At 37.0% G+C, this 18,048-nt stretch overlaps 1 protein-coding gene across 1 annotated transcript in view; it reads left to right on the forward strand.

Annotated features, from left to right (window-relative positions):
• LOC126175736 (methanethiol oxidase-like) overlaps positions 1 to 17,311 on the forward strand; it is a 130,998-nt gene extending 113,687 nt beyond the window's left edge. The window contains exons 9-11 of the mRNA XM_049922687.1: positions 8,514 to 8,659; positions 8,819 to 8,941; positions 16,935 to 17,311. Coding sequence (XP_049778644.1) covers positions 8,514 to 8,659; positions 8,819 to 8,941; positions 16,935 to 16,986 — 321 coding nt within the window. The 3' untranslated portion in view covers positions 16,987 to 17,311. The remainder of the gene's footprint in view (positions 1 to 8,513; positions 8,660 to 8,818; positions 8,942 to 16,934) is intronic.
• The last annotated feature ends 737 nt before the right edge of the window (positions 17,312 to 18,048 follow it).

The following is an 18,048-nucleotide window of genomic DNA, read 5'->3' on the forward strand; positions in this document are numbered from 1 at the left end:
TCTTAGATGCAGAGGTGATTTGAACACTGTTCTGCAGTCAAGATGGATGTGGAACTTTATAGAACTGTGCTGAAGTAGTGTCCTCAATCTTTTCTTTGTCAGTTCATCATGCAGTCCTTATCAAATTGCAAATTCCCTGTCACATGGAATCCAATAGCAATTCCCAGAACAATACAAACATAGCAGCAATATGTGTACCCATCACCTATCCCCCAATTACCATAAGGGTATCTTCTCCAGCCATTGGTTGCTCTTGTAACTGGGAAATCTAAAGTAAATTCTACACTGGGCCACTATTTCTGCTTCCCAACCTCCCAAGAAAAAATTATATGCTGGGAAAACTGTTTCTGTCACCTCTTAACATGTTACTTGTCAAGTTTGCATTATGCTGACCATCATGAACACTAAACTGGGGAAATACTCTCACCAAAATACCTAATGTAGACAGCTCTTCTTTTTCCCCTGGAATGAATGACAGCTCTTTACAGCCGGAATAAAAATCAAGGAATGCAAGAAGATACACTAAACAAGAACAGAAAACTGGAACCCAACAAAAAGACAAAAACAAGCTGAGAGTAGGAACGTTAAATGTAATAACCTTGATAGGAAATACTGAAGAGATTGTAGACATTATGGAAAGGAGAAAGATTCATATCCTTGGATAGAGTGAGACCAAGTGGAAGGGAAAAACCTCTAAATTGCTGAGAGGTGGGTACAAATTATACTGGCAGGGTCACAACAAAGAGGCAAAAATGGAGTGGGGTTTGTGTTTCACAAAGACATTGACACAGTTACAGATGTGAGCTTTGTAATGAAAGGATAATTAGAGCAAGACTGAACTTGGGAAAGATTAGCTTTACTATACTCAAAGTGTACGCACCTCAGCAAGGATGCAGCGAGGGGGAAAAAAAATTCCTTTAAGACCTGGAAGACCAAGTAAGGGGAGATAACACTATGATATTTGGGGATCTGAATGCTCAGATTAGCATGGATAGAAATGGATATGAGGAGGTGATGGGCTCTTTTGGATATGGAAGACAAAATGTTGAGGGTGAAGAAATTCTAAATCTGTGCGTAAGGAATCATCTTTTAGTGAAGAATACATTCTTCAAGACACAAGATAATCATAAGATTACTGGATATGGCTGGGATGGCAAATCTAAGACAGTTATAGACTATATATTAATGGACAAATTAATTGGAGGAAAAGTAAGGGACACTAAAGTCATACCAAGCCAGCACTTTGATAGCAACCATGGGTTATTAGTGGCTGATCTAAATTATAAGATGAAAAATTTGAATGCTGTACAAAGAATGCCAAAAATTATAGAGTGGAAGTTGAAATAAGAAGAAAATAAGAAAAGTTTCCAAAATCTAGTACCACAAAAATTGCCAAAAACTGAAAGGGGTAGTGTAGAGGAAGAGTGGAACCTATTTAAAACATCAGTAGTTAAGAGTGCTGTGCAGATATGCAGCAAAACAAAGGGTAAAGTGAAAGACAAAGAAACCAGTTGGTGGAAGAATAGAGTAAAAGATGCAATTAAAAAACGTAATATGGCAAAGGAAAACATGGAGTTTGAAAAAATAAAACAGAACCAGGGGCTGGTACCAAAAGATGAACACCAAGTGACAACACTGGAAAAGGAATACTGACAAAAGAAACTCCAAGCAAAGAGAATTGTGAAAAAAGGAAAGGAGAACAACTTGACACACCATCAGGAGAAAACATCATCTGCCGTCTTGCTAAGTCACATCACCGTTCAATTTAGGACATTGTGCACATCATGCACATCAAGGGAGCCAATGCCAAACTGCTAAAAGGTAAACAATCTATTCTCCAATGTTGGACAGACTACTTTCATAACATCAGCAACATAGAGTTTACGCGTCCACCAATTACTAGTCCTGATGTTACCTTAGGACCTGTCCCCTCAATTAATGCTTGCCATTATCAAGATGAAAAATGAAAAAGCAACTGGCCCAAATGACCTACCAGTGGAAATCTGGAAAATGCTCGGAAAGCCTGCTTCAGAATTCCTTGCCTCACTCTACACTCGAATCATCATTGAAAAACATCTTCCACAAGCATGGACAACTAGCATAACAGTTCCAATCTGGAAGGGAAAAGGAGACGTGAACGATTTGATCTACTTATCGCCCTCTTCGACTCCTCTGTCATACTTTAAAGATCTTTGAACGGGTACTTGCTTGCAGACTCAGAAGTAATGTCTCTGCAACACCAAACCAGTGTGTATTTGTTAAGGGTTGCAGCACTATTGATGCTATCTGTGCCGTGCGCCTTTTGCCGGAAAAACACAGAGACAGAAGAATGTTCACATGGCACTTCTAGACCTAGAAAAGGCTTTCGATCATATCCTACATGATTTTATCTGGCAAGCTCTTCACTGCCATGGCATCCCTGAAGAGTATGTAAGCTGGGTGCAACTTTTGTATCGTAATTTCCCTAGTGTTGTTCGGGATGCTGCTGGAATTTGTTTGCCATTTGATATCACTGTGGGTGTTCATCAGGGTTCTGCCCTTTCACCATTGCTATTCATCCTTTGCAAGGATACAGCAACAGCTGACATACAAACTTCACATCCCTGGACCCTTCTTTATGCAGATGATGTGGTACTCAAATGGAGACAGGTCACTGCAGCCCTCTGCATAAAAAGATGCCTCAGTGTCTAAAGAAAAAGTATGTAAGACCATGGTACACCCAGCAGCAATGTATGGGACTGAGTGTCACTCTATGATGAAACAACAGGAGTAAATGTTACACACCGTGGAGATGAAGATGCTTCGATGGTCCTTGGGGCTGATGCGATGTGACCACATAAAAAATACAGATGTCCAGCAAAGGTTTGGTGTCATGCTGATCACTGACAAAGTGAGGGAAGCCCATCTCCACTGGTACAGCCACGTCATGAGAAAGCAAGACAACTCAGTTGCAAAAACAGTGCTCCACATCAACCCTGGAGGAACAAGACCACCAGGAAGACTGTCAAAGAGATGGACTGACAACATCAGGGGAGACATGCATGTTGTTGGCTTAAGACCAGAAGATGTCAATGACAGGGAGAAATGAAGATGATGTAGGAAAACAGCAGTCCCCGCATGTCACGATTAATGCTTGGAAAGAGAGAGAGAGAGAGAGAGAGAGAGAGAGAGAGAGAGAGAGAGAGTGAGTGCTGGGAATATTCACCCAGAGACTAGAGCAGGCTGCTATATGGGTTATTGAAAAGTAAAAGATCTGATAGAGAAGACATAAAAGCGATTGAAACAGAGGCTGGGAATATTATCAGTGACATGGAAGGTACCAGAGAAGAGATGAACAATTATTTTGAAATCATACTGAATGGGGAAGGTACACAAGAAAGTGACACTGAAGTCATTGAATTAGAGGAAGAGCATTGTTCATTGTTCAAGAAAGGTAGTAGAAAGAAATGCACCAACTGCCGAGGAATCACACTGTTCTCACACTGCCTTAAGATACTGGAAAAGGTCATAGAAAAAAGATTGCAGAAAATTCTAGAACAATAATTAGAGGAACAACAGCATGGGTTCAGAAATAATAGGGGGACAGTTGATCTCATTTCCTCTCTGCGTCAGTTAATGGATAAATACTGGGAAAACAGAAAGGACTCGATAGTGGTGTTTGTGGATTTGGAAAAAGCATATGACAGTGTACCAAGGTATAAAATAATGTTCCTCATTCATTAATCAAAGAAGTCCAGATGCTGTACAATGGTTGTGAGAGCAGTGTATAAATAGGAGGTGGAAGATCAAAATGGTTTAAGACAAAGAGAGGTGTTCAGCAAGGCAGTTTGCTCTCCACTTTACTCCTCATTACACTTATAGACACAGTCATGAAAGAAATGAAGGAAGAAGAAAATGAAGATCTCAATGCGTTCGTTTGTTGATGACATCGCCATTTGGGGAGAGACGGAAAAGGAGGTTCAGAGGAGACTAGATTACTGGAACATAAACATTTAAAAAATCAAGTTAACTGTGAGTAGGAACAAGACAGTGACAATGAAGATGAGCAGGACACCCACACCTTATGACATCGTACTAGAGGGGGAGAAGGTTGAATGTGTAAAAAGCTTCAATTATCTGGGTAGCATCTCATCATGCGATGGAAGTTCCAAACTAGAAGTCTTAAATAGAATAACAAAAGGATCTAGCTTCTTCCACAAGTACAAAATCTAATCTGGGACAAGGAAGTCCATCAAAGAGCCAAACAAACCATGTATAAAAATTATCTCCTGCCAATCATGATGTATAGTCTAAAGGCCTGTGTCATACATGTGTCATAAATAAGAGACAAGAGAGTCAAACACAAGCATGTGAAATGAAGTTCCTTAGGTCAGCTCTACAAAAAACTAGTTGAGACGGAGTCTGGAATGATTATGTAAGGAGAGACCTGCAGGTGACATTGACTACAGAGGAGAGAATAGGTGCTTTGAGATTGAAGTGGTTCGGTCATGTGAAGTGAATGCACCCAACTCGAACTCCACGCCAGTATTTGGAGATGGAGGTACCAGGAAGAAGACCAATTGAGCGACCTAGAAAGAGATGGACAGACCAGATTAAGGAAGATCTCAAGAGGATAGAAGTAACATGGGATGTAGTGGAGATGGAAAAGCTATACCAGGCTTGCTGGAAGGAAATCCTGATGATGATGATGATGATGATGATGATGATGATGACTCTCATCATACCTTAGCTGACATGAAAATTGGTGCTAAATTTTCTATTTGTACCACAAAGTGCATGCAACAGATGCAGCTGAGGGAGGCTATTGGCTGGTATGTCATGTTGTACACTGCCCCTTGCCATTGTGTGTGGGCCCACCAACTACTTACTTATGTACACACTACTATGACATTACTGGATTTCTTTCTCAAATAGTTTACTATCCTCACAAAGCACATAACATTTCAAATGGAAATTATTAGTTTTGGTGCTCTCTGGTTATCTTCAGATGGTTATCCAAGCAGCCTAAGACTGTGCTTTTGGATTCACTAGTGCTTCTCCTGTATAATTTTCTGCAAGTTCTGTACTTTGCTAGAAAGCACTGCAGTTTTTTCTCTCTGTATAGAATACATAGCTCCTTCATGTTTTCATTTAACTTAACCATGTTCGTAAGCATTTTAAAACTCTTCGAATTTTCTGATTCTCTTAAAAGTTTTACCATTTTACATGTCTGATTCAAATTCTGGCCCAATATTTCAAACAAATGCCTACACTTTTCATTGGTATTAAATGTTTCATATACCTGCTACCAATTTGTGTGAAGGGACTTTCTTACTTTCATTATGGTCAATTGTTCTTTTACAAGTAAGTCACCATGTGACATTGTTCCATGATCTGTATTAATCTGGATGAGTGGAGGTGTGTGATTAGAGAGATGGTTTTCAATAGTTCTAACTCTAATTTCTTTCTTTAAATATGTAACATGGTCAATGTAAATCTGTGAGGTGGATGTTATTTTTATTGGTGAGAACATTATTTGGGTATAGTTGTAGCATTATAATAAGACAGAATACCTAATGTAATTTATATTTTAGCTTAAATAGCTTATATTCAGGTCTCCTAATTTTATAGCTTTTTTCCCAGCCAGAGATTTTATCCCAAAGTTGTAATGACAGAATTAATCATCACTGTCCAGTTACTTATAATGCTCAAATATTATTAACCTGAGCTGGCCTATCTTTATTGTTACTGCTGTTGATTCAAACCCATCTCCATGGAAATGTTTTCCACACTACTCGTTATTTATGTTATTATTGTCTACACCACAACCCTTTTGGACATCTTTCTATAGAATACAGCCACAATAATTACTTAAATAAACCCTTTGAGTACAAGTGGTTTCTGCCTGAAACTACCATTTTATTAATTTTTAAAAAAATACCTACCAGTGCCGTTAGCATGCAACACCAATTCTGTTGCAAGACAGACACACGTAGTGGTACACTGAGATACTTCTATGAATATAATGCATTGTAGCAGTCAATTACAGCATCCAAAGTAATAGTCGATGCAGAGATTGTGCTATGTGATTGTAGGAGATAGTGATGTGTGGCTTTTGTTAAAGTGTCCATACTGAGGAGATCATTGACATTCAAAGCTGTTATTACACTCTCCTTCCTAGTTGCTGCTACTGCTCACCAATGTGCAAAGTCTTATTTGAAGACTTTTAGAGATGGCTCCAGTTGTTCTTGTCTAGGGGTCTCATCCTTGAAGCTGAAATTCTCACATTTTAGGTTCTCATGGTTCAAATGATCTAAATAATTTTGAAGATTGTCATTGCAGAATTTTTATTATTACATCAATTTATTTTGCCACATTTTTGTGTAGCACAGTCTTTTGAATTTTCACATTGACAAAGCCGAAATTAAATTGTTCACCCAAAATACAAAAACATGTCCAAACACATCACAGGCATTCTTACCACTATTTCACTATGCTATAATAACAATATTCCAAAGGGTTTACAAATTTTCTTGACAAATGAATTTATATTAGTTTCAATTATTGTTTCATAAATGAATCCAGAAATAAACATAATAAACCATACTAGATGGTGTAACCAATAATAGAAATTTCAAGTATGCCAAATAATTCCTAATTTCAAATGTTTCAAAAAAAACTGTACATTCAGAGCAACTACATATTGATTGTAACAACAAAAATAAAGTAATTTCTGTTCATAAATTTTAGCTTGGAAATATATCACATTGTGTATAAATTATATGAAACTTTTCAGTAAAACAGCTGATATAATATTGGCCTGTCCAAAATTCAAAACATATTACTCGTATTGACTACTATTGTTGAGGAAAAGTAGTGTTAGAGGAGGATGCCCCTTTACAAAGTCAATATACGAGGGCTATCCACAAAGTACATTGTGTTTTGGAATTAAAAATAATAAAGTATTGGAAATTTTTTTATTATATACAGATGAAAGCCACACTTAAATACTACTTTTCTACATAGTTGCCATTTAAATTAAGGCACTTATCGTAGTGATGGACAAGCTTGGAAATTCCTTCGTCGTAAAATTTGGCCGCCTGCGCCTTCAACCACGTGTTTACCTCTTCTTGAAGCTGTGCGTCGTCATCAAAACGCTGCATAGCCAACCACTTCTTCATTGCTGGGGATAAGTGGAAGTCGCTCGGTACCAGGTTGGGACAGTATGGCGGATGAGGAAACAACTCCCACTTAAAAGATTCGAGAACTTGACGAGTGGCATTTGCCGTGTGGGCCCGGGCGTTGTCGTGAATCAGCAAGATCTTTGAGCCCAACTTTCCCCTGCGCTTGTTTTTTATTGCTCTTCTGAGGTTGTGCAGAGTTTGGCAATACCTTTGAGAGGTTATTGTAGTGCCTCTTTCCAGGAAATCCACAAAAAATCACACCTTTTCTGTCCCAAAAGAGGTAACCATGTGGTTGAAGGCACAGGTGGCCGAATTTTACGACGAAGGAATTTCCAAGCTCATCCATTGCTACGATAAGTGCCTTAATTTAAATGGCAACTATGTAGAAAAGTAGTATTTAAGTGTGGCTTTCATCTGTATATAATAAAAAAAATTCCAGTACTTTATTTATTTTTAATTCCAAAACATAATGTACTTTGTGGATAGCCCTCGTACAATGTCATTGTAACGTAAGTTTCAGACTGTACTGCTGCTTTTATGAGAGGTTTTGAAATGGAACCACAAGGACAGCATGTAGTTTTGATATCAAATTTATTATATTTTGAGCCCATTTTAGCTTGTTTTTTAAGGACTATAATTTGTTTTAGGCATTAAAAGTTCATAAAAGTTTAGAGATGTGGGACTGTCTAGAAAAAATGTGAATTTGGTTTCAAATGTGTCACATGGAATGATAGGGGGTTGGAAACTCTATGTCCTAGTGTTTCCAAAGTAAACTATCTCCTTAAAACAATTTATTGTTTGTTTTGCCAGTTTCTTATTTTATTCATTGCTTACTATTATGATAAAAGTTTGTTTTGTGAAATATTCCAAAAAAAAGCCAGTCCCCCGAAACCAACTGAAGGTTTACTTTTGGCCAATGTCTTCTTGTATTCATTGCTTATTCTGATAACAAAGGCTACTTTTGTGAAAAATTTTAAAATTATATTTGTTTTCATATTGCTGGGATTCAGTGGGCTACATATGAGTCTGTTCAGTCTTGCAGCCAAGTTTATTCACAATACATAAGTGAAGTGTGTTACTTCTTGGAAATTTGCCAACTTGTTCTTCTTTATTAATCAATTACGGAACAATCTGTAACATAACTTTAAATTTTTTGGGTTCATTGGTGCTGGCAGCTGGTGCTCTTAATAGAAAAGTGAATATTCCTGGTGCATATGATCTGAAATGCTTTGTGTTCACTAGTATAGTTTATTTATAAATTAATAATGGATAATTTTTCCAATATTGCAAAACAATTCAATAAATTATGTGTGATTAAAAGTCTATTTCAATACATTTTTTTAAAACTAGGAACAGCCTGATCCATTGTTTGTAAAAGGAAAAAGACTGTATGGTTCACCACAAATGCTGCAACTTAGTTTGGATGGAAAACGGTTATATGTCACCTCATCTTTACACAGTGCTTGGGACTGGCAGTTCTATCCTGATATGGTCAAGTATGTATAAATTCAGTCTTTTATTGCCTTATTACACTGACAATCTCACATGTGCAAGTGTTATATTGCGTATAACACATGTATCATGAAGAGAATTATGAACAATGTCACTGATGGTATAAGTATACCAGTTTTCATACAATTTCCATTTTTTTGCAGACATGGTTCATACATGCTGAAACTACATGTAAACACAGAGAAAGGGGGGCTCACTCTGGATAAAGACTTCCTTGTGGAGTTCAGAGACGAAACAGGTGGACCTGTCAGTGCACATGAGATTCGGTGAGTACTGTGATCTCAAAATTGCTATGAAACAATGTTAATATGTAATGAATACTGTCAATGTTGTTAACAACAGTCACAGCTGTGGGAGAGTAGGTGTTTGAAAATTTTGCTATAGAGTGAACATGTGTGGTAAAAGTTAAATCACTATTTAATGTGAGGTAGTTGCAAGACAGTTATGCATTATTGAATAATATGTGCAGTTATTAAACTTCTGCCGGCCATTGTGGCTGAGTGGTTATAGGCACTACAGTCTGGAACTGCGCTACTGCTACGGTTGCAGGTTCGAATTCTGCCTCCGGCATGGATGTGTGTGTGATGTCCTTAGGTTAGTTAGGTTTAAGTAGTTCTACGTTCTAGGTAACTGATGTCCTCAGATGTTAAGTCCCATAGTGCTCAGAGCCATTTGAACCATTATTAAACTTCTGAGTTGTTGTTCTTCAGAAGCTAAGAGTGTGGAAGATTAGTGGACATCATTAGTCACAGTTATTGAAAAGCGAACAAAGTAACCTTCTACAGAACTATCTTGAATAAAAATTTAAAAACTGAAAGAGTGAGATTTTATCATGTATGTCTCTTTCTTGGTGAGGACTTCTTTCTTTCACTGATGGTCTTCAGTTTTTTTATAATTACATACATCTCTGTTTAATAATCATTCCTTAATATTTGATTCTCTCACAAAAGATAAATGTTTGAAGAATAGTTTACGAGATTGGCTACTGCCTATTTTTGCAACTAATAAATTCTTCATATGCTACTCTTGTTGTTCAACATTTCAGCAAATCTGTGCATCTTCAATTAAAATTTTAGTAAATTAGGAAACTAGTAAAAATGTGACAAATATGATGAAATGTGTTTGGATGAGAAAAGTAGAGCATTTGTCCCCTTCAGTAGCAGTTGGAAGCCATTCCTAAAATTTTTTCACCTTATAAGTTTATCAGGTAACTTCTTTTCATTGGAGGCTTCCAAAATGTGTCATAAAATAGGAATAGAAGTTCGTGATCTTCTGAAGGAATCTGACATTGTCTGTCAATATCTGCTTGTGCTCACTGGAGTATTGGGAGCATGATTCCAATTCCAATCATCATCCACATTAGCAATCACAGCCATGGACTTCAGAGGAGCATCTGTGTGGCTTTACTGTTTCCCATACTCATTCACATGATTGAGACTTTTGCTTCAAGCACATTTAAAACAGAACATAAAGTACAGAATAGACTAGTTCAAGATGTCTTTTGCCATTTGTTCTGCTCAAGAGGTTGCCATAACAGCAGCCAAGCAGTCAGTTGTTTCTAATGAAGATAATGGAGGACTAGATCAAAAGCTTATGATTTTACACAGGTTTAACATTACAAATAAACCAAAAATGCTTTATATGACTGGAAACTAAAGGGCTGGGGAAATTAATAATTGTTCAAGAATGTAGCAAATAGAAAAATACAAACAATATTGCAATATTGTTTCTCTCTTCATGAAATATAACTATTTCCTTCTTGTACTCTGTTCACTTAACATAGGACTGTCACCATGGGCCTTTAATTAACAGTAACTTCTTTGTAAATTAGAGTGACTGACATCTTTAAGGAATGTTGGTTCATCAGTTCATCCTAAACGTCTCAATACTACAATCTAAAATTGGTGCCTATAAAATGGAGCTCCCCAATAGTGATTTTTTTCAAGGATATTATCACCTCCGACAATTTTTAGTTTATGAATGGCAGTAACAACAGTAAAAGCATCATGAATTGAAGCATTTTTGGTCTGTTCTGTCCTCAAATATTATTTGCTTAACCATCTTCCTTTCAGTTGTTTAATGTCACTTTTTCACTGATCTGGCTGCACCCGTTCTTGCTCCTTACACCCCTTCTTGCCCAATACACGGTATCTTGTATCAGGTTTGATACAATAATGTAAGAGAGCACTGGAGTTTCTGAAGTATATTTAGAAAACTAAATGCTTGTAGTCCTTGATGCATGTTATTCATGAACTGACCCTCACCATACCGTAGCAGTTGCTGCTACAATAATAATAATAATAATAATAATAATAATAATAATAATAGATCACAACCATCTGCATAAACAAAAACCATGCTGCATCTATAGTTGTAAGAGAATTGCTATTTTCCTTTCAGAATTTAAAATGAATGAGTAAAATTAAATGGCTTGTACTGAAATCTGCATTCATGGAATGTTAAATGACATGTGTTATTCAACCATACAGCACAGACAGTGATTGTTTCGGATTATAAACATGAGAATTAAAATATCCAAAGAAGATAGCACACTGTTAGGTAATTTGGTCCCGTACAGGGTGTTCATTTAAGTCAGCCTAAACTCTTACGAGTTTTGATAGCAAAGTCTTGTACACTGGTCAAATCCTTATCTCCAGACACTCTTTTACATAAATTTCATTGAATGCTGGGTTTCACATGTAAAATGTAAGAAAAAAACCAGAGCAGATCAATAGCAGACAGACTTAATGGCTGTTAACAGGATATAGATAAAGCCATCTAAATTCTGCATGCCTCTTAGAGGAGAGAACCAGAAGCTTCTTGATACAGCAGATGAAAATTGTGTGATTTGGTGAACAGATAGTATGGTCACAGACCTTTATAGAGATTTCATTTACCATGTCATTAAGTTTAGTTTTCATGGAAAGAGTGAATTCAATGGGGCCTCTAGAAACTATTGACAAGAGGCTGCGTGCTTATATGGAAGTGCATGATCATCAGATATTGTATGTATTGTTTCCCTCAACTGCTATTTGGTTAGTGGATGCTCTTGAAACTATTTTTTCTGTACTTTCTTACAATGCAATTTATAAGTGGCTTTCACATGCAAAATATGTAACATGTTTATTTGGAAGCTGTATTGTGATCATTTAATATCAAATGCAGTTTTAATGTGGCACACCATAGTATTTTAGATTTACAATCAGAAATCACTCTCTATAGAAGTTTTGAGAAAGATTGTTAGGTGCTCATTATACTGTTGTTGTGCTAGTTTGACAGATATATCTAACAGTGTTCAATGGCCTTCGTGGCGATCTGTTCACATATCTTATGATTAACAGAAGAAGCAACACATATGCTGTGTATTGGTTAGCAATTGCACTGACTAGAATGTGAGTGTATTGAAATAGTGTCCCAAGAAACAAAGCTATAAATAACTGCAGGTAAGAAACTAATGAGTATCATGTTTAGGGTATCACTTTCAACTAAATATTTTGCAGATGGTTTCAATGTATGAAAATTTCTTGCAGTACGCCACTTTGACATCAAAGTAACATAATATGGAATCATCACATAAAATGTACTGGAAATGGCAGCAATAGGGTGTCTTCCAGAGGGAGGCATGTCTTCTCCACAGTAGACATGTTAAAAGGAGATCTGTATGTTCAGTCCTTAATTATTGATCTATTGATCAAAATTTTTATCAGAGTGAAATAGCAGAAGAAATTCAAAGTTTCGAAGTAAAACTGTGAAGCATCTGATGCCTGTCCTGTCTGATCTGCATGAGAACATTACAATCATGTTAAATTAGTTACTGTGCTGACTGCAACTGTAATAAAAGCCTGTGTCATATTTCAAAAATTTCAGCAAAGCGTTCGCAAAATTGTAATCATAGGGGATCTTAAGAAGAATAGTACTATTTCCTATATACATAGGGCTACAAAGTTAAAAGCGGAGAGATTGGAGAAAATAATCATGATTAGAGCCGTATGTATCACATGCATGAAAGAGTTAAGAACAAACACAAATAATAAATGTAATGATTACCTTTCACCATTCACCACAAGGCACTGAAAGTAGGCAGTTTTAGATAAAAGGTAAATAATTTTCAGTGACAGTTTTTAAATTAGAATCACTGATGAAGATTTCAAGTTGCTAGTAATTGAAGTACATGCGTGTGCAAACTAGAAAAGGTTATTTTCAAATAACTGTGTGCAAATTAGTTTTAAATGCATGTATTCATGAACAGAATGTTAAGTTATGTCATATGAAAGATATAAATGTTTGACTATAAGAGCCACAGTCAATGAAATTGATTTTTACATTTTGATTTGAGCAGGCATTTTTCTCTCTTTTAAGCAGTTCAGATCATTTATTCATCCAAGCTCCATACATAGCTATGATGTCTGACATATACAATATGTAGACAGGTAAAGAGACTTTGATTCAGTCATGAAGATGACCCTCATACACAAAGTTGATAATCACAAGTCAGGACTAAGGAACAGCAGCAGATATACAAAATACTGAACTTAGGAACATATTTCCAAATAATGAGGAAGAGAACATGGGATGATGCCATACACGAACTCTGCCATAGAGATTGAGTGACTGAACGAATGTGAGCAAATGGTGCTCTGTCAATGCTACAGTCCAGAGCAGTTGAGCATTAATCGCCACGAAACACAAGACACCATGAATGGCACTGCTTGCATTCTATAACTGCTAAGTTCTTCATGTAAATGATTAAGACTCCTGTCTTATTATGCATATAGAATATGTAAGTACCAATGACATGAGCATCATGTCCTCTTCAAAAGACATGATTATGTATTAGCACATTTGCAGTGAGTGTCATTTGAGAATCGTATGACAGACTGAAATCACTACCATGAATACACACATTTAACAGAAGTGCAGGCAAAAAATGTTGGTGTATACAAAAAATGCCTGGTAGTGTTGATTTAGGGGGACTGAAAGGATCTGTAGGGGGAGAAAAAAATAGCAGGAACAGGAAAAGACTAAGAGTATGCAAAAGAGACTGTAAAACATTGACTTCCCTGACTGTCAAGCAGCAATGGTAGAAGACAAGTGTTATAACTGCCATACAAGAAATGACCAGCAAACGTAAGATAAGTGAAATGGTGACTATGTTTGACATTTCAGTTTTCCTCCTAAGAAATTGCACATATATAAAAACACACATCAACAGACTGAATGGGGAAGGTATCATTGGTCTCAGTTTGAAGTTGTAGTGTAGTGATTGTAGATTGTGAGACAGCTTTTCCTATGGTTATGAAGTTGTTCATCATTTAGTGTCTTCTACACTGCCTTAATTCAGAAGTAGATTATCTCTACAACAGGGATAAACCTCTCTGATAAAAATTTTATCCTTTTTAAGAATTTCAGTATTTTTTTATGATGTATCCTATCAAAGGATTTCTCATAATAAGGAAACCTGGACAAATATTAACTCTTTTCTTGTAACAGCTTTGTAAAATATTTTTGCTACAACATTCACTTCTCATGTACCTAAAACATTTCTAAATTCAGACCATGAATGACTAAAATACCTTAAGGTTTAACTAAAGAGTTTTGGGAGTAATTCTTAGACATCTTCATCAAGCCAGGCTTGTTTAGGTAACAAGCATATGTTCATCACATCTTCTCATACTTTGTTTTGTAGGTAGAAAGATTAATATTGATAAAGTTCATTGTATTGGGTAAATACTAGTCTCCTAAATCCCAATGAAAATGTTTTGATTCATGGTAACACTTCTTTGGGAAAGAGAGTTCAAACTGTTTTACTGCAATTTATGGCATTCTCATCAACTTTTTAAATCAGTAGGCCTATTGTTTTGTACTTCAATCTCATTGTTTATTCTTTTCCATCTAAATGATGAGTGATATAATCACCTAACACAATTTTTTTTGTTACTGAGGATGACAGTTTCATACCAAAGACGTGAAACCAAAATAAGAAATGACATACCTAAATTAAGTAGCAAAGTTATGGACTGAATCAAGTGTATGAACATTTGTTACCTAAATATATGCTGGTGATCCTTCCTGGCCACCACCTTTGTGGACTTCTTCAACAATATGTGACATTGCCTGTACCTCATCATTCCTGCACTCTGCATCTTCCTTTAAAGCTCAAGTATTCAAGATGACTTTGCAAATTCTGTGTTCTGTAAAAAAATGATTGAGTTGAGTATTCATTCAGTGAGCTCACCAAACCCAGAGTTACAAGATGTAGATTACTTTGAAAATTCCACTCTCTTGTCCATTTATTTGCAATGCTAAACTGAGCTTTCTGCAATCTGGAAATTACTGTGAAGGTTGGTTCTGGAAATTTCAGGTGGCCTGGTAATTCCTGCAGGTCATGATAGAACATGTGTTTCATCAAATGCACCTAATCCCAAACTGTCAGCAGTAAAACATTCCTGATTTGGTGGGTGGGTAGCCCTGTGCTGTATTCACAAAATGCACTTGGCATGGCACATATAAAACTAAGCTGTGGGAGTCGCAGTATTTGTACCGGTCAGCCTACACCGATGACGATACCATGTGCCAAGAGAGATCAAATGTTCCCCAGTTTCCAGAACCTGTCAGTGTTCTATACCATGCCACAGTGCCCAGATCTGCTCTTCAGGCTTTCCTTTTAGCTATTTCTACAGTGTCCATGTGGTAAAGCCATTGCTGCATATGACACGGCATTATTACTCCACTGTGCATGTTCAACAGAATGACATTGTGCTCCCTTGTCTTTGAGGTTACTTTGCTACCTCATCATCTAGTCCTCCAACTCGGGTGGTGTGTGGCAATTTGGCTCAATGGTGTGTTCATGCTGTCTGCAATATCGAATGTTCTGTGGAGTTCTCATTCCAATATAAATATTGCTCTGGCACTGCCCAGGGAAATCATAAAAATTTTCTGATCCACTTGGAATATCATTCTAATGCACAACAGTAGTATGAAGGAGGCCCATGGCAATAGTTCAGTGTTGACTTGTACTGACCTGGTTTTGAATACTTGGAGAGTCCTAAATTCAGTGAACGATGGCTAACGTAACTTGCAGAATGTCCAATTTGACTGTTCTTAGGTGTGACTGTAGTCTGATAGTTTTCCTGTGGTGCTGTGCCGATACAGTCCGAGTGGAACCATGTGTTGGCTTATATGTGCATTTGACAGATGGATGTCGATCATGGAACTATTTTCATGACATAAGGTGGAAGTATAAAGTAGGTCTTGTCATAACTCAGTTGCACCCAAGTTGCAGGCAACCCGGGTCTGTTCTATGTAGGGTGTCCCCATATCTTCTGGAGGACACTGCACCATCAATGTAATATTAGATATAGTCTAATAGTCTAATTCTCCCCCCCCCCCCCCCCCCCCCACACACACACACACACAAACAACACAACACAACACAACACTTATTGTGGACATCAACTGTACTGAAACAAGCAGTGAATAGTGGCACATTTAGACCATATTTTGCTGCTAAGAAAAAGGAAGATTAGGGCTAAACATCCCATCCGAGCCTCACACACAACTCAAATGTCTGACATATACAAAAGGTAGACAGGTAAAGAGCCTTTGAGTCACCCATGAAGGTGGTCATTAAAAAGAAAGAGACGGAGCAGATGCTCGTGTTACAGAAGGGCCATTTTCAAAGGAAACATCCCAGCATTTGCCTGGAGTGAATTGGGGAAATCACAGAAAACCTAAAATCTGGATGACCAGATGGGGATTTGAACTGTTGTCCTCCCAAATATGAGTCAAGTATGCTAATCACAGTGCCACGTGCTTCTAAGTATGCAGGGCCTGGGGGATTCCCTCTCCCACAATGCCAATCAAATTTGTGCTAGTGAGCTGCTTCCTGGTACTGCATGTAACCTTGATCTTACCAGGTAAATTGGTAAACTATTTTTATGAACTTAGTAGTCTATCCAGTGTGGTTACTAGATACTCTAATAAATCTTCATGCACCAGCTCCAACATTTGGTAGGATTTTGACATTGGAATCTTCTAAGTTAAAACTTTCCAATCAGCAAATTAGGAGTGCTGTTGGGAGAGTTCCTGTCTAAATATTCGTTCTCATTCATTGTAGTTCAGGTTTGAAATTGATTATTGATAGGTTATGTGATACCTTGAATAGTATTATGAAGTATGTCATTTGGGATTATAAGTTGTCATACCACTTACACTTGATATTGTAGGTTCACAAGCTAATAAAAATATTATTTGTTGCAGGTATCCTGGCGGTGACTGTACGTCAGACATTTGGCTGGTGTGTGATGAGTGATCTGCAAATCCACCATGAAATAACTTGAGTCGTACTAACGAGGCTCTCACAGAAACTTGGGGAATTGCCTGTGTGATAGTTTGTCATCGTGTTTCAGCTTACCTGGATTAATCACACCATAATGGGAAAACTGCACTTATCAGAAAACTAATATTTAAGCAGGATATCTATGCAAATGACAGAAAACATTTAGGACCAGTAAACACTGTAACATTATTTTCTGTTAATTTAAATGAAGCTGTATTCTGAGATTTTAGAATTTTTTGTATGTTTCATTTTAAAATTTGTATTTCGCTGTTGAAAAAATAAATCACATTGCTGTGTAGCTCGCTGTTAATTATTCCAGCATGAGAAAGTGGTAAGAACAGTCTGACCTACATACTTCTTGTAATTTCTTGCAAAATTTTATTTATATGCACAAGATATTAAATTTACAATAATTCTTCATAATGATACCCTCAGCTGCTATACAGTCATGACATTGTCACACAGTGTTCAGTCATAACTGTTACATAATGTCAGTGTTGTCTGAACAATTTAAACTGCTGCACAGCTGGCCTGTAGGTGAATGTGACTCTTTCAGACATCATCATATCATTAATTTCTCAAAACATTTCATGCTATAGAGCAAGAGAAATAAATCTTGATGGCTAGCTTTAAGAAATGCACAAAACGTTATCAGTGGACCCAACAGCCAGAATAATCAGGAAGACATAGGAGCTGCTCAATTGGAACAGGATCTTATTAATAAATCTCTCTTGGGCACCTCGATCACATTTATTTTACACTTTCCAAAAGTTTATGAGAAGGACACACCACTATGGCCCGTTATGAGCATCACTACATTGTAGACTTGTAGATGTGCAAAACATGTGACCAGCCCTCAACTCTACATGTTTATTACTGTGTGCATAGTATCAACTATAAGATTAATTTCATCAGCTGAATCAAAAGCTTGCATCTTGGAGGTGGAGATATGATGGTCAGCTTTCATGGGGTCTCATTCATGCATGTTCCCATCAAACTTCAGAGATCTCTCCCAGTTATTCCGTGCTAAAGTTC

This window comes from Schistocerca cancellata, chromosome 3, assembly GCF_023864275.1.
Source record: "Schistocerca cancellata isolate TAMUIC-IGC-003103 chromosome 3, iqSchCanc2.1, whole genome shotgun sequence".
NCBI lineage: Eukaryota > Metazoa > Arthropoda > Insecta > Orthoptera > Acrididae > Schistocerca > Schistocerca cancellata.